Here is a 23,171-nt window from a genome sequence, read left to right as displayed (position 1 = left end):
ATGCAAACAGCTGGTGCTTAGGGACTTGGAAACTAGAGGAAGAGGATTCACAACAGACATCCAGCTTTTGGAATTCATGCCTCCTGAAGGAGCAGAGGCCAAATACACTGGTCTTCAGGCCACACGGCAAAACCCATGTTTTTATTCATGTATTCCCTGCAGAAAAGAGCTACAGCAGTTGATGAGTTTGTGGTTTGAGATAGCTTGCCAGTTTATTTTAATAGATCTCAAAATTGAGAATATGCCCAAACACACATTTCACAAATATTTTCATATGAATAGTTTGAGCACGCTTCAAAGCAAGTGCTATTTAGACAAAGGGAGCAAGGCCACAAGTCTCTCAGGGCTTGCTGTTTGTCTCCACAGACTCCAGACTACAGAGCATTTGTTTATGCTGGGCAGAGCTCCAGCCTGAAGAGTTATTTGTTTCTGATTGAGCCCCAACTTTGTAAGGCCTTGAAAAAAGCACAGTAAGTTGCCTTCCCTGCCCCAAACACACAGTCCAACATCTACAGAAGCACAGAAGGCAAAGACAAGAAAGGCAGTGCACAGAAGGTAGGAGTGACATCTCCTCACCCTCTTTCACTCCTTTATTTGAGCTGCTGGAGCTGCACAACCACAAAAATGGACAGTGCTGCTGGCCTTCAGTCCCTGCCAGTCCTGACCAAAAGAGATCCCACATAGTAAGAGTGAACTAGTCCACCCCACGACTATAAACAACAGAAGAGTTTTCCAGGAGTTTTCAGTCCAGCTATGGGAAAGGAGCAGATTGCTTTTGGCAGGTGTCAGTTCCCGCCAAGAGCTAGAATTTGGGGCTCATTTGTGGGAAGAAACAGCCTGCATAACTACTTGTGGGCATTTACTCCAAAGGCTGCCTCCAACTTCATTTTTAGAAGTGGTTTGAGTTGTACCACAAAGACAATCTTTGGGTAGAATAAAAGCCAATGTGAGGTTGACATATGAAATAGTTTAACTTCAAGTTCACTCCCCAGCTTGTTTTGCAAACAAGTCCTTAACTACTCAGGCTCCTGAACAACGCAAGTTGTTCAATTTATGTTCACGCTCCATTTTTCATAGAAAAATCAATGGAAAGCCTCAGAGAGCCAATGCTGACCAAAAAACCCCACTCCCCCATAATGACAAACATAAATCTCTTACTCCATGGGTTTTCTTCTTTTGAATGGGATTTTCCATCCAATCTTCCTCATCCATTTTTCTCAGTCTCTGAGAAAAGCAAGCATATGAGGTCATCACTCTACACTCCTCAGTGATTTCCTATCTATCCAGCATAAATTACTAATATTTATCTGAAAAGCCAAGAAGCTCCAAACACTGAAACTTTCAAATGCTACAATAAATAAAAACAGTTCAGAGAAAGCAGCTATTCACATTGTGAAAACAGAACTTCATCCAGGTGCTCCATTTCTAGTGCAATGAGAAGGTTACTTTAGAACTTGGTGAGGGTGTGAAGGTACAAGAAATAGCAGCTAATAGATAATCCTAAACGTACTTCTTTGGAGGTCTGGATGATGGTCACAAGCTTCTGTAGGTCCATGTAGTCAGTAAACAGATTCTTACAGGTCATTTCATAATGGCTGATAGCCTCAGAAGGCCTGGACAAGTGCTCCTCACAGGCCTGAAAGAAGTGCAGCTATTTAAAAAAGATCTTGAAGTTTTGAAAAAAACAACATGGTAGAATGGAATAAAGCAAGATTCTGTTTCCTCAATCCATGGTTAAAAATCATCTTCTTCACTGCCCCTTTATATTTTTTCCTATTGCAGATACAAAGGAACAAAGAAGGAAGATAGCCAATCTTTTATGTACAATAATGGAAGTAGCTGTGTAATTTGTTTATCTTGTTTTCCATAAGGTGTGCTTTGAAACAAGCACCTGAAAGGGGAAGCCTCTAGTTGAAAGAGCAACAACCCACAGCAGATAGAGTCACCTGCCCTGTTATTTTTCCCTGTTCTGATCAGACAGAGGGATGGGAAGTCTCTCATACCTTTAAATTATGGCTGAGAGAAAAATATCCATTTGAGTTGAGACATTCAAATCTCAGCCTTTGCAGAAGCCAAATACTGTGGAAAGGGAGTTTTTCAATATCCATAGTGTTCTAGGTATTGAATTTGGAGACTGTGTACAGAAGGACTTTGTAGACACAGCTGTGGGAAAGCCATACTCAGTCTTCCTTTTAATTATTTTCCATGGGCACTTAGAAGTATCTTAAATGGTTTTGCCTTTTCCCTCTGATGGGAAAGCTAATGTTCCCTCTCTGTCCTCCAACAGCCCACCCAGCTTCTTCCCAGAAATGGTCTTGCCTCTTGGTCAACAGCACTGTTTCATCAACTCCTCTAAAGCTGCTGTATTTACTAAGGGGGAAGAAGGAAACCTTGATAACATCCTGCAGGGTGACTGGTGGTTTTGTTGCCTTGTCATCCAGCTTCAACATGAGGCACAGCAGTTTCTCCAAAGGATCGCTCAGTTCTCGCTCCACTTGGCTGTCGATTCCCCAGTCCAGGGCTTCATAGATCACCCCTCCCAAGTACTCCAGCAGCTGCAGACAGAGACCAAGGAAGCAATACAGCACAAAGTATTGTGGAGAACATCACAGCTCTTATTTTCCAGCCATGTGTGCATACTCCTCTGCTCCCGAGGACTGAACACATCTCTCAGGATGAGAAATACCCCCATTTAAGCTGGTTTAAAGTTTTTAAATGGCATTAACTGACACCCCTAAGACATATGTCACTAGGACAACAAGACTGTGGCCTATGCCATAGTAGATAGCATCTGTGCACACTGTTTCCCAGCCCCATTGTCTTACTTGAGTTCAGTCCAAGCATTTTGTTTCCTTTTCCAGGTTGCAGGGGAGTCACTCTCATGGGCCACAGCAAATTCAAGCACCTTGATAATTTCCCAAGATATTTGCATCTCCTGAGCAGGCCTTCTACTACAACAGGATTGTATCTGCACACACAATGAAGGTTAAGACACAGGCTTACCTTGTCCTCTGACTGCTGAATGCTGCCGACATCTGAAAGGGAAAAACAAGGATTAGGGGAGAAAGACAGCTGTACAGGCATTGATAAACAGCATTTAGAACCCTTTTCAAGAGAGGGGAACAGGACACATTGTTTGTAATACGGTAACTAACTTCTCTGACTAAAAGTCAGTCCTACCTGGGGAAAGTAGGCCTGTATTTGGGGAGTCCTGACAAACACCATGGGAGACTCATGTTATTGTGAGCATTAGCCCAAAGTAACACCTACTGCATTTTGCTGTTTGCTAATCGACATCCAACCTCCAGGGGAGGCACAGGATCTTTATCTTTATTCTTTACTACCCATTCTAGTCCCTGAAGTGTTAGCCTAGCACTGACCTCTGCTGCAGCCCAACCCAACCCTACATAACACAGAGTTATTAACACTTGCTGGGCTACACATAGTGACCAAAAAAAGAGAAAGTACCAATCATAAATCTGCTGTGAGAGTTACCATAACAAAGGAACCATATGCTGGAAGATGAACAGAGCAGTACATATAACAAAGTCTCAGACTATTTATTTCAAATAACATAAGTGGTATAAGGCTTTCATCAAAGCAATTCCCTAGAACCAAATGACTCAATAGAGCTCTATTAGAGAATTTATCAGGTCATGCATCTGTATTATCACTCATCTACAGTCCTCTGAAATGAAGTAAAGGCAGGAGAATAGCTTAATGACAACATACACAGAAAAGAGAGGGGGAAAGGAAAACAAAAAAAAAAAAAGCAGAGGAAAAGAAACATCCTCTACTTTGTGCTCACATTGCAGCCTGTTATGGAAAAAAACCCTTGGCATCTGCAGGCACCTATGCTCTTACCAGACTTGTGGTAGACCTTAAAGGAAGCAGTACCATCAGCATGGATAAAGATGCTCTCAGAACCCTTTATGAACACAGAATGGCATGGTGGGCTGTGGGCCAACTGCTCTATTTTTCTGCAACACTGAAAGCAGATAGCCCAGGCTTGCTCCTCACTTAAAGGATGTCCAAAACACCTCAGAAGCTCAGCTAGAGAGACCTTTGCAATCCTCTGCTCACACCCTGGAGGCTCCATTTTCCCTTTCACCTCTAACCTCCACTTTCAGCCTAGGGAGCTTAAAACTTCCTTCCCCAGGCTGGGTAAGTCTTCACAGCAGCTTTTTATCGGTTCTAGCTCTTGGTTTGCTCTTATCTCTCTTCCCTACAGGTGCAACCATTAATGCCAACTTTTGCTCTGTCTTTTTAAAGGTACATGACTTTATCTGTACTTCTACAAGATTTCTTAAAAGAACAGAGTAAGTGTACAACAAAATGGAATCAAGAGAAGGTAAGAGTATACAAAAATTGTGCTGAATTTATCTCCCTTGTTTCTCACAAATGTATTAATTGCACCAATGTTTGCAAGTAGAAGAACACATTCAACTTCAGGCAGGGAGGGAAAGAGGCAGGAAATGTCATGTACTTGAGGGAGGAGAACTCAGAACACTACAAAAATCATTTTGATAGGAAACTATTCCAACAGCACTAATAAAATACAGCAACCAACTCCACAGGGTACCTGCAGTGGCCCCCTCCCATTGTGAATTCCAACAGTAGGGGCTGTGAGTATGGAGCGATCAGGATGGCCAGGAGGGTACCTGGTACATGGGCAGCAAGGCCCTTCCTTGCTCAGAACGCCGATATCCCAGAATCACAGGATCAGTTGGGCAAGAAAAGATCTCTGAGATCATTGAGTCCAACCTGTAATCGAACACCAGTGTCAGCTACACCCTGGCACTGAGGACCATGTCTGCTCCTTCCTTAAACACCCCCAAGGACGGTGACTCCATTACTTCCCTGGGCACTCTGTTCCAACGTCTGATCACCCTTTCTGTGAATAAATTCTTCATAATGTCCAACCTGAACCTTCCCTGGTGCATCTTAAGACTATATCCTGTGGTCCGGATATGAATTGCTCCTGGTGTGAAGCCGATCACGCCTCTTTTTCAGCACGTTTAGAGTTGTGTGCGACACGGGAGGGCACAGCTGCAGGGCTGGGGACTGGGGGCCACCCTCAGGACCACACCTGCACCGCCTCTCTGCTGCCATTGCGCGGGCTCCCAACGGCGACAACTCCCGAGGCACACAGTGGAGAATTGCGAGGTTTAGAAAGTGTGAATAACACTCATCATTTATAGTTATTTCCCTTCTCGCTTATAGCATTTGGGAAGGCAGTGCATCAGCGCCAGGGCCCGGGCCATGACGCACCCCCGCGGGGTGACTTGGTCCGGCCCGCGACTCTCCCCCCCGGCCCGCCCGGATGGTGCCGCCCACGCTGGGGCTCGCGGCGCGCAGCGGGAAGATGGCGGCGCCGATGGCGGCGTGGGACGGGCGGGACGAGCCTTGGAACCGGCTGGACGTGCCCTGGCCCGCGAACAACGCCACGGTGCCCCTGGCGGCCCAGCACCCCGCAGGTCCCGGCGCGGTGCCGAGGGGTTGGGGGGTGTTTGAAGCTGCTCCCGGGTGTTTGCGGTGGGTGGTCGGTCGGTGGGAGCCGGAGGAGTGGCCGGCGCTGAGGCGGGCGCTGGTGCCGGTGCCCGGCGCTGAGGCGGTGCCCGGGTCTCGCCCGCAGTGAGGTTGCTGTCGGCGCTGCGGCGGCGGTGCGACATCGCCGGGAAGCGGCTGTCGGGGCCGGGCCTGGCCGCCGAGGGACGCGTCCTGCGCGCCGTGCTCTACGTGTACCACAGCAGGCTGCTCCGGCACCGGCCCTACTTGGCCCTGCAGCAGGTGAGCACCAACCCCGCCGGCCGGCAGGGAGCCGGCAGCTGGGCACTCCCGGCCCCCAGTCACCACTCCCCGAAAAGCCTTTTGAGTAGCACGTGGCGCCCGGAACATCGTGCAGAAAAAGTCTGTGAGCAGGTGCATTTTTGTTCTCTCACGGTTGAGCCCGGTTGTTTTCTTGGCCCCGTGCAGCAAGTGCAACTTCAGTTTTCCTACCCTGGTCTCCGATACTCACGTTGAGACCTGAAATAGGTACAATTCCATACCTTTGTATACATGAATAATACAGGGACATCATTCTCAAATAATTGTAATGATGGGAGGGAGGAATAATAATCCTATCCTACTTATTGGATACTTTCTCTTTTAAGATGAAAAGTGAGCACCTTGCCAGTTTCCAGGAAAGGGGTTGTCAACATTTTCAAATAACTGTTTTGAAATGGAATAGAAATGGTGCTTACCTTCTTGATTTGTTTACGTGTTTTCTTTCTTGACATCCAGTAGTAAAGGCCCTTGTATACAGCAGGGAAATCATGAAGCACCAATTAAACATGGCCTACTCCAGTCCTTCACTTAATTCTATATTTAGAGCAGAGTGATGAAGGGATGTTTTTCACCATAGTGCAGATCAGAAATGTCCCAGAACATCCCATCACACAAAGCTCCAGTGTGGGCTGTTAAACTGATAACATAGTGACAGTTTAATGTAGTGTCAGTTCTTAGACCAGTCTCTCAAAATACCAGTCAAAGGAGTTTTCTTTTCTCCTAGGTAGAGCAATGTTTGAAGCGCCTGTGGAAAATTAATCTGGTGGGCTGCCTGGAAACTCTGGTAAAACTGATTCCCAAGTAAGTGTCATGATCCCATATCTTGTACTATCCATTAACTCAATCTGCAGAGCTAAAGGAAGAGGATGCTAGATCATAACCAACTCTTCATCCTCGTATCAACACAGGAAAAATGCATCCAAAGCCTACACAGACTGCTTGGTTCCCAGCCAGCCTATGCTGGAAACTGTGGCTTTGAAGGTATTGGGAGGCTGCAAGCTCATACTTCGTCTACTGGATTGTTGCTGTAAAGCTTTTCTGTATCCTTTTTTCACCACGAAAACATTATCGTAGAGTTCACCAGTAGCACCTCATGAGACCAAAACAAGTTTTTGTGTAGGCCCTGTATTGCTGATGGACTCAACTGTGCAATTCATATGTGCAACTTAAAGTCTCTTTGATAGCCAGAAACCTTCTTTTCAAGTTATTATGTAGGAACCTCAGGCTGTTTAGCTAGCAGCTATTCTGGCCTTGAGCCAGAACAGTATCCAAACAAAGTTTGGATACTCATCTCCCAGATTATTCCAGGATATTGCCTTGTGAATTGCCTCTAGTTGATGTGTTCAGCAAGTCTCATTACATGCTGTTTATTTTTTAACCTTAACTGCTGTAATCTTCAGCTTGTCTGTTAAACACCTCTGCTTGAAGGAATTCATACTCCTGAATACTGTGGCTTCAGGGCTCCTGAGCCGGCTCTGGTTTGTGTTTCAAAAGTCGGTCTTGTTTGTGTCTGTCTGTTTGATGTGCCTGTCAGGGAGAAGGGCTTGTAATTAGGCCTTGCTGCTAAGGGAGCTTTTTTCAGTTGGGAGTAGGAGAAGGGAGGTCCCTTCATGCCTTTGGACTTGATTCTAGCATCTGCAGAGTTGTACAAGTGGAGAGAAGCTTTTTACACACTCTTATGGAAGGCTTTGTTCTTGGATCTTAGCAAACTGTATGTACCTCTAATGAAATCACAGCGTTAGTGTCATCCTGCCACAAACACCTGGCACTCTGTGCAGCAAGGAGTAAGTCCCTGCCTCATGCTGAAATGGAAAGGCTGGGTTAAACATGTTCTATTATACTACTGAGTTTTCTAGGGAAATTAGTTCTGGTTTCTCTCAGTCTGGGAGATTAACTACTGTCTGTAGCTGAAGGAGTAACAATATTGTTGGAACAACTTTCTGTGGCACAAGAAATCTTCTAACTCCAGGAAACGTAGAGCAGGCAATTGTATGGCATCAGGCCTGAGTTGGTGCAGGGTGCTTTTGTGGGAAGACCTCATGGCACCTTGCATGTGACCCAAGAACCTGATGGGTCCCAAGTGTGGCACTCAGCAAAACTCTCTGGAAGTGGAGGGGCTCCTGATGAGGAATTTTCAAGTCACTCCTGCATTCTGATCTGGAACAGTTCCTTAAAGCTCAGACTTAAGGAAAGCAGGGTGATGGAGTATAAAAAGATAAATTTGTACTGAGGGGAAACAGGGAAAGGACCGTTGAGCTGAAGGTAGTTCTTCAGTGAGCTTCATGTTTTGGTAGAGGAGACTCCATTCCTTTTTGTCCTTTGTCTACAGGATTCAGTACAGGTGTGTATTGCAGACCCTCATGTCCTTGTACAGTGCCTTGTCAACAATGCTTCATCTGGTATCTGAGACACAACAGACCCCTTATATCAAGGGGTTTACCTTTCCTTCTGATATCGGCGACTTCCTTGGAGTTAATGTATCTTCTGAGGCAGAGAAGCAAAAGGCTAAAATGCTTACAAGAAAAAAATCTACCAGCTGGATGAAGAAGTTCTTCCCAGTAATGGCAGAGGCAGTATCAAAAGTTGGGAAAAAGAGAAAATCTGAGACCTGTACAAGTGCTATAAAAAGCCATAGCATCCTGTGCCCTGTGGACATTGGAGAGACAGTTGTGGTGCCCACAGCCAGGAGAGGTAAAGCCTTGTGCCAATGTAATGATTTCTGACATCTTGGAGACTGACTGCAACTTCTGTCCAACAGGGCCAAGCACTTCTACTGCCCACAGTGTGGTTCTCGTACAAACTCCCTCTCCTTGGAAGAGAATACTGCATGTGCCCTTGCCTTTATAAAGCTGTAGATAATGTTAGTATCATGATTTCTGGGGATTGTTCCTGTTAAACAGGATACAGCCTTGAGAGAAGCAGGTAATGAATGCAGTATACAGGTCCTGGAAGTAGTTATTTGTACTTTCCTGCTTTTGCATAGCTAAGAAGCTATGGGCACTGTCTGTAGCCCATACAAAAGTACATAAGGCTATAGGTACAGGATGCAAGTATCCTGTGCTTGTTGGTTCTGAACTGTGCCCAAATCTTCCTCTGCAGTGAGGGCTATGGCCAGTGACTGCAGCCATCCATGTGTTTGTGTGAAGCTTTTATCCATTAAGTTCTCCTTTGCAGCCATCTGTAAACCTCTGCTTGTTCTTCATTCCTTGTCAGCTGCAATGCAAAACGACTGTAATCCCCTTGAGTTTGCCTGGAAATGTTGAGTACAGGTGTGAGCCTGCTGCAAGCTCTGTGGCATCACTATGCAAAGAAATAAAACTATCTCAGTGTTGTAATGGGAACTCTCTTCTCTCTCTGTAGGGAAACACCCAGGGTTTGATGTGAAGAGCTTGCTTAGGCCATCCAGACATCCCACACAAGAGGTTTGTATGGTATAGTTTTACATGTTAGGTTGGTGGTTTGGGTTTTTTTTTACACAATAGTTTTTTTATATTTTAAAGACTCTAACACTTGAAACATGATATCCTTGATTGAAAATGTCCCCTTTTCCTGCCTTATTTTTGCTTGTGTAGCAGCTCAGGTTAGTGTGGAAGTTTTGCACAGAAAATCAACCACTGCCTATTTCTGCTTAGGAATTTGAGCATTTGTTCGTTTGTCAAGTGAAATGACCAGACACAAAGTCAGCAGTAGACAGGAATACAAATTCTAAATATCTGCCTCTTCTTTTTGTATTCCAGAAAGCAAGACTGCTCTTCCCTTTTCTCCATAGAAAATAAGGAATGTTCTCACAAAAGTCCCTGTGTTCTGCTCCCTTCCAGCAGAAAGGATCAGACACATCATATTTTTAAAACGGTGTTTCTGTTACTGTTTGTTTCAGGATGTAAGCGTTGCATCAACACCTTTTAAGGCAAAGTCATCACCACTTTCATCTCAGATACCAAAATCACAGCACACTGGATCTCTTGTACAGATGGTCCAAACAGCTGCATCATTTGGGGAGCTGTCAGAGGCACTCAGAAAAGCTATTCTGTGGTGCAAAACCAACAAATTCAAATCAGAAGCTTATTTTCTGCGTAACAAGTTGTTGAAAAGCAACCGGCTACACCATGTGGAGGCTCGAGGATGCAGGTAGTTTTGCCTTGGTGTGGGATTTCTGAGTCTAACACTTGTATTTTAATATTATGTATTTTGCTATAGTATAGTGAAACACAGTGGTCTAAGCCATTCTTTTAAAACTCACTATCACTAGTTCAGGTTACTGGGTGCTCTGACCATGGGCATTCTGTTTAGCTTCAGTTACTTGTGATTTAAAAAGGATTTAAAAGGCTAACAAATGTACAGTACTTAGGAGGGAGGATGAAAATGCAACTTAAGTCATCTGCATGTTCTATGGTAACAAATGTATGAGGCATTTGGATGCCTCAAATCAAGGATTGTGTTCATTCAGACTGCTTTGGCTACTATTGTGCAAGGTGCTGTTCTGTTTCCTTGGTATGATAAGGAAAATGATAGAGACGGGTAATAATGAAATCTCTCCAAACTCCAAATGAAGTGGCTCTTTAGTAGCTGATAAAGTTCTGTTTTGTGCACTTTGCTCCCTTTAAGCTTGAAGAAAAAACTGCGCTGTGTCAAAACATCTGTCCGTAAATACCTCCTGTATGGGTCACAACACACGCACTGGCCAAGGCAGCACCTCCAGTTCTACCGAAGGAGGATCAGATCATCTGCACTCTTGAAGACAGCTCCAAAGACTGGTGGGCAAAAGCCTCCTGAGCTTTTTGAGGTCTGTGGGAAAAGTGCGTCAGTCATCCTCCCAGCTTACCAAGATGGGTCTCCGAGTCAGGAAGAACATTCCAGCATTGTTACAGGACATGTCAGACTATGCACAACAGGGACCCCTAAGCGGCTGCTGCTGGAAGGAAGCCCTGGCCCTGTGTGGAAAGAAGCTGCTGAGAACACAGATATTGATTCTATTTTTGCAGCAATAGGTGTCTGATCCTGGACTTGAAGGAGGAAAGGGCGGGGGGGGGGGGTCAAGTCATTCTAGTTGGTTTGGTTTTTTTTGTGGTTTTTTTTAAGTAAACCCCTCTGAACCCTAATAGTGTCTCAGTAACTCACATCGTGAATTCTGTTAAGAAAGGAACAACCATTTTATTATGTTTTTGCAAACCAGCTGCTTTTTATTGGCTGATTTTTATACTTTTAAGGGTGTTTCAAATAACTGAATAGTTGCCGTCCTTTTACCTACCCTTGTCCAGGAATAGTGACTTTGTTACCCTTAATCAGTGTCCCCTCTCTATTGCCTGACCACATGTTAAATGCTGCTGTCAAATCCATAGTGCAAACAGTTCCCATCCATGGCAGAAAGGCTGCAGCTTGTCACTTACTGCTGCTTTGGACAAAAGACTTGCCAACACCTTTCCAAGCCTTGAACCCTTTTTTCTGTGCTGCTTGTAGAGGGAACAGCCTTGATGTGCAGTATTATTGCTGTTTCAGTATTTGTTATGCTTGTTCTGAAATGAGTTAACTGAACAAACCTCCCCATAGCTGTTCCTACTGTTCAGAAGTAGGGAAAAGCACAGCTGTGGCCTGTATTACCTGCCTTGTATGAACTGATCAATGTACATTTAGTTATGAAATGTGGGCACAAACATATGTTTTATTCAAAAAGCATATACAGAGCAAAAGAGCACAACTTTGATAGTAGTTTGGGCTTAAGGTCTTTATACAGATAACCAAGATCCATTTTCAGGGTTTCTTGTCACAGGAATACTTCAGTGACAACTGAAACAATTTTAGAGGATCATGAATCATCAGCCCTTGATGCAACACAGGCCTACTTAAAACAGACTCCTGCCATTGCAGGAATTTTTAGAGCTCTTTTTCTCATTTCATTAAATGGTATAAAAATACCTAAGTATACCACATACAATCAGGTAATGTTTCAGCTCCTTGAATATTTATCAGAAAAGACTGGGAGTGAGGGCAGACATCCCAGCAGTGACCTCCATCCTAAAAAACCCTTCCAAACAACACGCATGATCTTCCTTCTTACTGGACAGCAGGTACCCAAATAATGCCCCAGTGCACAGCTTGTGCACAGAATCAAGACCCATAGTTTGCTTCATCAAAGGCCTTTCTGGCCCGTTTCAGTTCTTCATTCATAGTTAGGAGGTCTTTAACTCTGGCAAACTTCCGGGGGTCCTTGCGTATTAGAAAGACAATGTCCTCAACCTGCACCCGACCCTGCCGCCCGATGGACATGGCCTTGTGTGTCTGTTGGAGGGGAAAAAAAAGTCAGCAGTATTCCTTTGCCACGGTGCTTTTTTTAAAGTCTCAATTCCACTTTAGTTCCTGTCATTTTATAATAAAAAAGTAAGCAATTTCATCTTCTGGGCACCATCATCCTAGTCACAAGAGAACTTCTCAGTAAACCATGGACTTACTCTACGGTCACTTACACCCCAAACATAACCACTACATATACATCACATAATGGTATCAAAACAAAGGCCAGATTACACATAGGACACCCAGCCTGCAGAATGGCTGAAGATTAGGCAAGATTTGGAAGCAGTTGGAGGTAACTGTATCAGAGGACAGTGTAGGGCATTTTGATAAGGAGAGGAAAGACCAGCATTTCAAAAGAAGGGAATGTGTGGATACTTAGACATGGTATCCAGGTTTGGAAGAGAAATGGCCTCAGGCCCAAGAATGCATTCCTTTTGTAGGGCAGAGCTAGTTCCCATCCATGTACAGACACTGGGCAAACACAAAAAGCTGACAGACTTTCAAATCTGAGCCGCATTTTCTGTCAGCTGCACATACAGTGATGCCACAGTGAGCCCCAAAGTCAGGTGGGTATTTCCCCTTCCAAAATACTAATCTCAACTGCTCTTTAAAGACTTGTGTTCTAAATCCACATGGAGCAAGGTGCATAATTTTTGCTTCAATCTTGGGAAAACAAAATCCAAGTTCATGTTTCTCCTACTAATGCCATGAGTTTGGGGCCTGGGATAATGCAGTATTTAAGTCAGAGGTATTCACCTTTAAAAAGCTGATGTTTCGGTGAGGATGTTTTGACCATGCCACTTAGAGCTGACTTACCATTTCAGTGATAAACTCTATTACCAGGTCCTCAAGAATGTCCACTGATTCTGTGTAAGGGTTCTGGTCGTCTCCGAATCCATACATCATGCACCTTACTGCACAAAGAAACACTCAGTATGCGGCTTTCATCCATTCAGTGCTGCATGCATCTAAAGCTCACCAGCCTGCACCTTCCTGCACCAGGACAGCACTCTCGTCTGTCAGGCAAGACAAATCTTGAGGAAACATACAGGAGATAAACAGAAGCCCTCCTGTACGGACAGGAGCTGTACATAAAGAAGAGCACGTCTGAGGACAGGCTCTCTGTATATTCATTTAGGCTGCAAAGCACTGCATAGTGACAGTGCAGCTGACTTTGGGCACCGCTAGGTCCAGAGGATGCACTCAGCAGTATTTTTGAGGGGGGTCTACATGGCAGATTTCTGCAGTTGCAGCAAGGCACACTATGAAACTCGCTGTTTTGCTAAGGAGAAGTGAGTTTTAAGACCCCATAGCTGTCGGCTCGGGATTTCAGCTGAGTGACCCGGCCGCGCAGGGCAGGGCTCTGTGGCCCGGCCCGACTTACGCTCTTTAGAGAACAGCCGCTTCCTCCTGCCCTGTCCGCCGTCCAGGCCCCCGCCGGCGTCCTCCGCGTCCTCTTCGAACTACACGGGCACAGCGGAGGGGAGGCCGCGGTCAGCGCCCGTCTGGCCCCGGCCCCTTCCCGCCGCTCCTCCGTCCGTGGCTGGGCTGTGGATCCCCGGGAAGGGCAGCCTCTCCACCACTCACCGGCACATCCTCCTCCTCATCGGCCATGGCTGCCCGGCGGCCCGGAACAGCTTCGACGGCCCGGCCCCGCCCCGCGGCCCCGCCGAGCCTCCCCGGGCGGGGTGGGCGGCGCTGGCGAGGCTGCCTGGGCGGAGGGCGCCGCCGCGGTGCTGTGGCGTAGGGCTGGTACCCCTCCCCAAACCTGGATATGACATTCATTGTTGTATTGCCGGATCGGGATAGCGTGGTTTTAAAGTGAGCTCGGGCGGTGTCTGTTAACCTCCCTGCTCGCAAGAGGGTCAGCCACGAGGTCAGAAAGGGTGGCTTTTCACAGTCGGTTTGTTCGGTTGGCAAGGTCTTTTCCTTCCCTTCAGCGAGGCACACGTGCCCATGTTCACAGAATCATAGAATGTAAGAGTTGGAATAAAGGCCCTTAAGGACCATCTAATCCCAGTCCCCCTGCCGTGGACACGGACACCTCCCACGAGACCAGGTTGTCCAAGGTTACTTCCCCTCTTTCAGTTTGTACCCGTTCCCCCTTGCCCTATCGCTACAGTTTCTGATGGACCCCATCTGGCTTCTCTTTAGGCTCCCTTCCCATACTGGAAGGTTGCTATGAGGTTTCCACCTTCTGGATCGCACCCGACTCTTACTAGCTTGTCTTTGTAGGGGAGGTGCTCCAGTCTTGTTGTATTTCCTACAGTTGCTGTCAGCCCTTTTGCTCCAGCCCTGCCTTTGATCATGTCCACTGTTCCCCACAGTTTTGTGCCCTAGGCACGTTTGATAGCAATGCACCTCCTTCAGATTACTCATAAAGATGTTAAACTAGACACATTCCAGACACATTTCAGAATGCATCCTTTGCTGTGTTCTGCTTTTAACTGCCATGTGACTGGAGTATGACCCACTGGCTTCTATGCTCTGAGCTCGATTGTTTAACCAGTTTTTATTGATCTACTAGTGCACCTGTTCAGACTGCAACGTTCTCATTTTGCACACTTGCAAAAATACTGCCTTTGTAGTGTCAGGGTTATGGCGACCAGACCAGATGCAAGACAGAGGAAGAAAATGGAGAACGTACTGCTGAAAGACCAGGAAGATACACAAGGTGAAATCCTTTTCCATGGAAGCTAATACTGAACACATAATTTCTTTAAATAACAGCTGTAGAATAGGCAAAGCTTTACCACATAACGACAGGAGCCTTAAGTAAAGCTTATGCACTGCAAACAACTAAAGACACTCGAATTTAAAACTGAAATGAGCTCTATTGTATCAGTGTGCTGCCAGGCCCACCCACCAGTCATCAATGAGGGGGAAAGAAAGGGAGATCTTTTGTGTCCCTGGCCTGAAAAAGTGCAACTCCTCACTCTGCAACTCATCTGGCTCCTTAAGAACCTGGCAAAAATATGTCCAGTAGTGTGTCAAGACACCTGCTTACCCAAAGCCTGTTTCCACAAAGGCACTTAAGTCCAAGTTTTACTGTTTAGGGAGAAGACTTGATTTTATTTACTGTTTTGTCACAGGGGCACTGTCACACTCAGGAATCAAACTGTAGTATTCACTCCTGCAAATGGCTGAGCAAAATGCAGGAGTTATTCTAGTATCTGAAGCACTTCTGAATAAAACCAAGATGTGTCCAGGGGTTAAACTGGTTCTTCTGGAGAAGATGGTAACTAATGTTCCATGCACACACATCCAGTTTGTTTGTACAAATGGATTAACTGGACGTATTTAAGTGGTTAGTAAAAGACTTCTTAGCACTGTAAGGGGTTGTAATGAAACATAAGGGGGTTTTTGTTGCAGTGTGTTTTCTTTAGGTTTTAGTGTCAGTCCCACTGTTTGTGATTTTACAATCCCTTTGTAGTGTCCTCCCCCTGTCTTTTGGAGTGGCGCAGGCTCCTCCTTTTGTATCCCATGTTTCTGAAATTAGACTTGCTCCTCATGGTTATTCGGTTGTCAGTCCTCCTGTCTGTTACCCAGCCACTCCCTGCCAAGTTTCAAACCCCTCCCCTTCCCAGTTGTCAATCCCTCCTATCCCTACCCTTTTCCCCAGAACCTTCCTTGCTCCTCCTCCCACTAGATGTCAATCCTTCCCCGAACCTGCCCTCTCTTCCAGAAAGTTTCCTGTCAATTTTGTACCCTTTAGAACCCTATTGGTTTCCTTAAGTTATTCCCCTCCCTAATGCTTCTGCTTTAAGTATAAAATATCCCACCTTAGACCCCTCCCTAACCATACTCCTATTGGTTTGTTATCTTAAACCCCTCCTCCCGAGAAATATTATAAAAACTCCTGTTAAGTGGGAGTTAGGTCTCCGGTGCTTTGAAGTGCTAGAGTCAGGGAAATCTACCTTCATATAAAACTACCCCGGTTCCACCCCAAGAGCTGTGTTGCTGTTTCTCTGTTCCTGTGCTGGACCATCACTGCTAGCTGGGATCTGCAGAGCTTGCAAGGGCATCTGTCACACCCCTGTTGTCGCCGAGTCAGGACATAGCACACTCCAAGAGATTTTGTTCTGAGAAGGGACTAAAACCAGAAGTGCACTTTTTTATATATTTGGGGTTATTTTCAGGGGCTCTTCAGTCAAGGCTGAGGCCCTGAAAATTACAGCCTTGAAAAGATTGATGTGTCTGGAAGATCCTGGTTTAAAGATACTACAAAAAGGCTCTTCCTGAAGTGTTCACTGTAAATGATCTGTTCCATCTGTATAGCTACTACTGCATTTCTAGGATCATGCATCCCTTGGGCTGGTTTGCCCTGAAGCATTTTGGGATTAGAGATAAAATATTAACAGAACTACAGGTTTGATCACTAAGATGCAGATGCTAGAGAGCCACATTTACTGCATTCGTCACATGCTGCTCTTCTTACATGTGATCTTGTCTCATGTCTAGTGTGTTACAAGAAACTGCATAGTGAAAGAAAGTGCTATTTCTAGTCCTTTTGCACTGTCAGAGTGGTTTAGAAAAGAACTTACCTTTCTTGAGGTTTACACACTAAATGCAAGTAACTCTGACAACTGCATAACCACATTTGGCCACGTTAAGACATGGCAAAGACTGAGTGCCAGGGTTTGATACAGGCACTTCATAGCTTCAGACTAAGTTCTTCTGTATGAGTGCTGCTATTGATGACTGTCCTTTTGTCCAGTTCTGCCTTGTAACTGGACAGTTTCAAGTGCTCTTAGACACAGCTGCTGTGGGAAGCAGTTCCCCTGAAGTGTACGGGACACATCAGTGTTGTGCATCAGCTGCCAGGGTAGAGCCGATACAGATCATGGCTGGTGTGCCTCAGATCTGGCAATTCATCCACGTGCAGCGGCAGAAATTCATGCTGGAGCTCAAAACAGAAGGTTGATGCAGCACTGACTCATGACAGTGTGCAGGACAGGGCTCCTCTAGATGTCAGTCTTTTATTCCACTCTGTTTCAAGCCAACACTCCTGGAAAAGCAGATTCCATAAAAGATGTGTTCTTTCCTTCATCCTTGTGGAACAGGGACAACTCAATGTCTGCAAGCAAGGCTTGCTATCCTGCTGCACTTACTGAACACAGGACACAGCAGAGTTACAAAAGTAAAATATACAAGACATTAAACACACCTTCATAGATAACAGTTTGGCTATTACCACTCTGCATAGCCTTAGAGCAGGTAGGTTGCACAGGAGGTAGTTTTTGGCTTCTGCTATCCTAACCCTAACCCCAGCTAAGAGAAGTAAACCTCTGTGTATCATACAGTTCAAGTGGGCAATAAAGTTTGGTTAATGTTAGGGCTGTAGTTTTTCCTTCCTAGAATAAATGCCTCTTTATTAATGATATTACTGACTGCTCTAGTATCCTAAATCTAGCAGAGGTTAGGCATGGAGTAATAGATTTTTGAACATTTCAGTGTAGGTAGAAGAAATGCTGTATTTCCTTCCCTTCTCTATGGAAGTTACCTACTTTTTTTTCTCCTTAGCACAATCATGTAGGTTTTATAATAACCTGGATTAATTCACACTGCAAACTTCTTGAACTGATGAACCTAGTAAAGAAATAATTTACCTTTATAAATAATAATTTATTCAAAAATACCATATAGTAACTTGGGTTATTTGCAACAAAAACCCCAGACCTCTGGTTTTGGTACCTTTTGTTCCTGATGAGCCAAGCAGATCAGCAGGACTTTTCAGCTGGCCTCTACAGTGAGCAGGTTTCCAGTTACATGGGCTACAAAACACCTGAGCAAGTGAACCCCCGAGAACTCCACAGAACTGTGGAAACAGAGGCATAGATGTTCAGTGCCACATATTGATGTGTCTTGGATTAATAAAGGCAAACAGCCACTGGTTGTGCTCAGTTACATGTCTCAGAGTACACCTTGGGAAAAGCCTGCACTTTGGCTATGTAATCCAACAATTGCAGCTCTTACTGTTACCAGAACTCCAAATAAAATGGGAAAGCCTGCTACCATGCAGCACAGGAACTGCTGCCCTGCTTTGAGAAAGGCCAATGGAAGAAGGACCCTTGGAAACAAACTTCACTCACTTGCAGAGAAGGGGGAAAAAAGGGAAGGGACATTTCCCCATCAGCAGCCCACCCACTATCCTTGGAGCACAGAGAGGTGCTGCCTCGAGAGCAGACAGACCCTACTGAACTCATCACCAGAAAGGCAACAGCAGCAGTGGAGAGGAACTTTACCTGACCAGGAACAGCTGAGGAAAGCATCCCTGAGTGCTCTCCTTTACAAACTCCTGGATCTCCAGTACATTCTTTAACAATAATCCCCTGGAAGCTCGGTCAATTTTTGTTAACACCATCTGCATGGATCCAGAAAGGGAGGATTCAGAGAAGAAAGTAAGATTATTTTGCTGTTAAGCTGGAACATCTGTTAAGAAAAGAATCCTAGACCATCTTACAAAGCAGTTTGAAAGCTCTCGTCATATCTAGGGGAAAAAATAGTCTAACACTGTTCACCAAAACTATGGCCTGCATAAGGAGCACTCCTTTTCAAGCTGCTCAAGCTGAGCACTGAAAAAAAACCAATCTATTTAATAAATCACATAAAAATCCCTCTTAAATCCCATTTGTCTCCCTCAAGACATTATGCACCTATTTTATTAACAATAAAGGGCTACTGCTTAGATAGGTCAACTTGCATAAGCTCGGGGGGGGTACCTTTCTAGATTACCCACACCTTATAACCAACCCAAGAATGAAGCATTACCTACCACATAAGGAATCCCAAACTCTTCCAGCATCTCTACTGCAATATGATCTGTTTTCTGGAGTCCAACTACACCATCAACTAATAGGAAAGTCCTCTTCAAGCTGCCAGAAATACAAGCAACAGTAATAGTCACCATTATTTCGTGCCTGCTCTGCTACTTCCAAATTCTTAAGCAAAAAAACAAGTAACATGGGATCTGGGGATAGGAAGAGCCAAGAAAAGCCATGTATGGAAACTGAGGGTCAGCATGGAGCAGCACCTCAATATTTCCTGCTGTTTTGACCTGTCTGAGCATGAATGAGTGACAAGGCAGAAGCTTCCAGAGAAATGATGTCAGAACTAATGGATGGAAGCAGCTACCCCTCTGCATTTTCTCCCCTTGTTACATGACGCTGTATAGGGGTGTCTGTCTGGTTTTCCCTGTGCTGAGGTACAGGTAGATCCCTTACTTGTGCCGTTCCTGCAGATAGGCCTCCACCATCTCAACAAAGTCCTGCGGGGCGCGATAGCCGTATCCTGGCATATCCACCAGAGTAAAGTACTTCCCTACTTTGAAGAAATTCATTTTCTTGGTGTGGCCCTGAAGAGAGGATTTGAGGCAAGATGAAGCACAGGGGTGGTTTCTAAAAAAGCTGCTTTAAGCAGTGTACTAGGAGGTGCTCTGCAAAATATCTCTATACCAGACCCCTGCCCACCCCAGAATGCTTTAAACTGCCCAGTCTCCTACCCATGTAGCAATCTTACACGGCTCTAATCATTAAATGGACTAAAAACACCTTAGCACATCTCTAAGCTTGGTTCTTATCAAAGGCCTTTACAGCACACGTGCTCAGGTTGTGCAGCTCCTTCATCTGCCTGAAGAGTTAGGCTGGGCTCCTTCTGCCTCTTCCTGGGCTAGAGCAAGGCCAGTGCCAACCATGAGGATGGCTACCAGAGCTGTCACTTTCTGTCATTTCAGGCTACTCAAGAGCTTGTTCCCTCCCACCGTTCTCAGCCCTATCCTCTGGACTGGTACCAGCTTATGACCCAAAGGAAGGGAAGATAAAAGGTCACTTACCGGAGTTTTTGACACTCTTACTTCCACTTCTGGAGCCAGTGAAAACAAGGCCCGGATTAAAGAGGATTTCCCCACATTGCTTCGGCCGATGAAGCACACCTGCAGGGGGAGAGGCAGAGAAGGCTCATCTACACCTACCCAGCTCTCGCTGCAGCCAGTCTTGGTCACTTTCCAGCCACGGCCATGTCAGGCTGCCGAGCCGCACAGCGGGTAACCACAACAACAAATTAACGATTTGGTAAAAAGCAGCAGTAAGTGTCCCACATATTGCGCAGCGCTCTGACAGAACTGCACAACCACTCCACCACCCCTTTACCCCCGCAGCTGAGCCCAGCCCGGGGTGACCCGGGCGGGGGGAAGGCACTGCCCTGGGACAGCCCGGCCGAGGGGCGCGGGGACAGCGCTCGCCTGACCTCGGGCAGGGCCGGCGGCGGGGCATGGTCCATGCGCACAGCGGAGCTCACGTAGTCGATGGGGTGCCCGCGATCGGACCTGAAGAACGCCTCGGCGCGCTGCAGGGCGGCGAGCCCGGGCTGGAAGAGGCGGAACGGCGCCGTGTCGGTGCCGGGCGCCAGGTACCGCTCCAGCTTCTGCAGCGGGAACACGATCGCGGTGCGGCGGCTCCGCTCCAGCCGCAGCACCTGGGACAGGGCGGCGAGCGGCGGCGAGACCCGACCCGCAGCACTACCCGCCCGGGGCAGCAGCATCCCAGCGACTGCAGGCGGGACCCGGCCGGCCCCGGAAGGCGGCGGGCGGGACAACGGGGCGGTGCTGCGGCTGCCTGGAGCAGGCTGGGGGCTGTCAGGGCCCCGTACGGCGGTACACTCGCCCTCCGCACCCACCCCCGAGAGCCGCAGGTGCTGCCCAGGCCCGGCTGTTTGTAGAATCACAGAATATACTGAGTCGGAAGGGACACACAAGGATCATCAAGTCCAACTCCTGGCCCTGCACAGCACCATCTCGAAATCACACCATGTGCCTGAGAATGTTGTTCAAACACTTCCGGAACTCTGCCAGGCTTGGGGCTGTGACCACTTCCCTGGGGAGCCTGTTTCAGGGCCCAGCCACCCTCTGGATGAAGAACCTGTTCCTAATATCTAACCTAAACCTCCCCAGACACAACTTCAGGCCATTGCCTTGGGTCTTGTCACTGGTCACCTCAGAGAAGAGATCAGGGCCTGTGCCTCGTGTTCATGAGGAAGTTCTAGACTGCGATGAGGCCTCCCTCAGTCTTCTCCAGGCTGAGCAGCCCAAGTGACCTCAGCCGCTCCTCATACGGCTTCCTCTCAAGGCCCTTCTCCATCCTCATTACCTTCCTTTGGACACTCTTTAACAGCTTTATACCCTCCTTATGTTATGACCAGAACTATACACAGTATTCCAGGTGAGGCTGCCCCAGCTCAGAGCTGAGTGGGACAATCCCCTCCCCTGCCTGGCTGTGATGCTGGGTATGATGCACCCACGACAGGGTTGGCCCTCCTGGCTCCAGGGCACTGCTGGCTCAGAGTCAACTTTCTATTGATCAGGACCCCAGGTCCCTTTCCATGGTGCTGCTTTCCAACTCATTCAATCCCAGTTTGTCCATACAGCCAGGGTTGCCTTATCCCAGGTACAGAATCTGGCACTTTCCCCTGTTGAACTTGATATGATTGGCAATTGCCCAGTCCTTTAATTTATGGAGATCTCTCTGCAGAGCATCTGCCTTTGAGCGAGTCAACAGCTCCTCCCAGTTTTGTATCATCTTTTCAGCTCGATGTCTTATTATGTCTGTTCTCAGGCCAAGCCCAGCCACACTGTCAAGCTGCTGAGGGCTCTGTGTGCTGATGCCCTGTTTGGCCAGTCCTATAGCACCATCCACCTTTGGACTGCAGCCACCAGTTTTCCAAGCGCTCTTCTGATAAGTAAAAAAATTAAGTTGTTTCAGGGGAAAAAATAAAACCACAACAAAACATTTTTTCAAGGACAACTATGTAGAGGTCAGTTTTATTTTGAATAAAATAAACCCAAAGCAACCATAAAACTGTTGTCACCTGTGTCCACACTATAGTAAGAAGACCCCTGAAGTTTTACTATTTAATTGATACATATCAGAGTGCTGTTTTCCTGTAAAAATACACATAAAGCTTTTTGCATTGTTCTCCTTCATGACTATAGTTCATAGGGCTGTAAAACCACAGAAATAAATGTATGTCCTTGAAACATTTCAGCTTCAAAGTACTGTAATTTTAACACCAAATTTTAACATCAAATGAAACTAAACTTCATCAGTATCTTCATAAAAGTAATACATGAAAATATCCTGCTGTTCAACCTTACACCCAGGACAGCCTGGACATCCTGTGGAACACTGCCTTTCCTTTGAGACAGAGACCCCTTTTTCTTCTGTAGTCACAGCCCTCTGTTTAAAGCCCTGTAAGTCTGGAGGGTTTCATTATTACAATGAATAGATTCAAGGCCAGGAAGGACTGTTAGACAATAACAGAGGCTATATCCTACTTTCTTTGTATTGACCTCAGTTACACACCTATAGGAAGAGAACTTTGATCCCTTAAGAAAAGGGCAGCCAACAACATACAAGTTTCTCAGAGATAGCTTTGAATATTTTCTAGTAAGACAAACTTCTACTGAAATCCATAAGCTGCTTCTCAAATTTATGATCAGTGAAAGTTCTTAACAGTGAGAGGTTAATTGGGTAAACCTAGGGAAAAACCCCTGTATTCTACCTCAGTCCTGTAAATTAAGTCCTCTTAAAACCTGCTTCGTTTCACAGTGAGACAGAGCTCAAATGTGCGTAGCTCAGGACAGATAGCAATCACTGGCTGCTACATGCATACTTAGAAGGGTGCTCTCAAATAAATCTACAGATGACTTTTATTTATACAGGACAGGCCTCTCTCCTGTCACTGCCTATGGCACAAATACTTATAAATGCAGAAAAAAAAAGGCTGAACTTTCAAGAATTACTTCAAGAACACTGCTAATCCTTTTTTGGGGGATGGTACTAAAAGCAGCAACTTAATTGAATTGAAGTCTGTGGTGAATCTATTAACAGAAAAAAATCACTGGCCAGAGAGAGACATCTCCATAACCACACCAGCAGGTAGATTTCCTCATTTCTGTGCCAAATTGTGACACATGAAGCAGAACAAGTGCTTTCAGCTACTTTTGCCTCAGAGTCCCACAGCTGCAGGCAGCAGACTTGCCTGCTTCAAAGCACCCT

At 46.1% G+C, this 23,171-nt stretch overlaps 4 protein-coding genes across 7 annotated transcripts in view; 1 reads left to right on the top strand and 3 right to left on the bottom strand.

Moving 5' to 3' along the window:
- The window catches only part of LOC119702863 (protein spire homolog 1-like), a 39,832-nt gene extending 35,039 nt beyond the window's left edge, over positions 1–4,793 (bottom strand). For 2 of the 3 annotated variants that reach the window (XM_038141515.1, XM_038141504.1), the window contains exons 1-5: positions 4,662–4,793; positions 3,004–3,035; positions 2,391–2,555; positions 1,511–1,636; positions 1,159–1,224 (exon numbers count right to left, since the gene is read on the bottom strand). In XM_038141515.1, coding sequence (XP_037997443.1) covers positions 1,159–1,224; positions 1,511–1,636; positions 2,391–2,450 — 252 coding nt within the window. In that variant the 5' untranslated portion in view covers positions 2,451–2,555; positions 3,004–3,035; positions 4,662–4,793. The other variant, XM_038141522.1, reaches the window with a different exon arrangement.
- A 418-nt stretch (positions 4,794–5,211) lies between these two features.
- On the top strand, positions 5,212–11,323 carry NEPRO (nucleolus and neural progenitor protein). The gene is made up of 9 exons (XM_038141491.1): positions 5,212–5,477; positions 5,636–5,790; positions 6,554–6,630; positions 6,738–6,869; positions 7,230–7,307; positions 8,159–8,520; positions 9,190–9,251; positions 9,707–9,957; positions 10,435–11,323. Exons 1-9 carry the CDS (start codon positions 5,324–5,326, stop codon positions 10,823–10,825), a joined length of 1,662 nt encoding a protein of 553 aa, XP_037997419.1. The 5' UTR covers positions 5,212–5,323; the 3' UTR covers positions 10,826–11,323.
- Positions 11,324–11,460: 137 nt separating this feature from the next.
- Positions 11,461–13,763, bottom strand: TAF13 (TATA-box binding protein associated factor 13). Its single transcript, XM_038141554.1, has 4 exons — positions 13,708–13,763; positions 13,505–13,583; positions 12,937–13,034; positions 11,461–12,105 (listed from the first exon to the last, which is right to left on the bottom strand). Exons 1-4 carry the CDS (start codon positions 13,732–13,734, stop codon positions 11,935–11,937), a joined length of 375 nt encoding a protein of 124 aa, XP_037997482.1. The 5' UTR covers positions 13,735–13,763; the 3' UTR covers positions 11,461–11,934.
- Positions 11,469–20,713, bottom strand: GTPBP8 (GTP binding protein 8 (putative)). 2 transcript variants are annotated; one of them, XM_038141542.1, is made up of 10 exons: positions 20,365–20,713; positions 19,952–20,050; positions 19,344–19,474; positions 18,896–18,995; positions 18,366–18,484; positions 17,815–17,938; positions 13,708–17,230; positions 13,505–13,583; positions 12,937–13,034; positions 11,469–12,105 (listed from the first exon to the last, which is right to left on the bottom strand). In XM_038141542.1, exons 1-6 carry the CDS (start codon positions 20,656–20,658, stop codon positions 17,854–17,856), a joined length of 828 nt encoding a protein of 275 aa, XP_037997470.1. In that variant the 5' UTR covers positions 20,659–20,713; the 3' UTR covers positions 11,469–12,105; positions 12,937–13,034; positions 13,505–13,583; positions 13,708–17,230; positions 17,815–17,853. The 2 variants fall into 2 exon arrangements, with proteins under 2 accessions (XP_037997470.1, XP_037997463.1); XM_038141535.1 differs by having other exon boundaries at positions 13,708–17,128; positions 20,365–20,712.
- Positions 20,714–23,171: the final 2,458 nt, after the last annotated feature.

The sequence above is a fragment of the Motacilla alba genome, chromosome 1 (genome assembly GCF_015832195.1).
Source record: "Motacilla alba alba isolate MOTALB_02 chromosome 1, Motacilla_alba_V1.0_pri, whole genome shotgun sequence".
NCBI lineage: Eukaryota > Metazoa > Chordata > Aves > Passeriformes > Motacillidae > Motacilla > Motacilla alba.
Note: the sequence above shows the minus strand (reverse complement) of the source record. Positions and strands in the feature narration are given on the sequence as shown.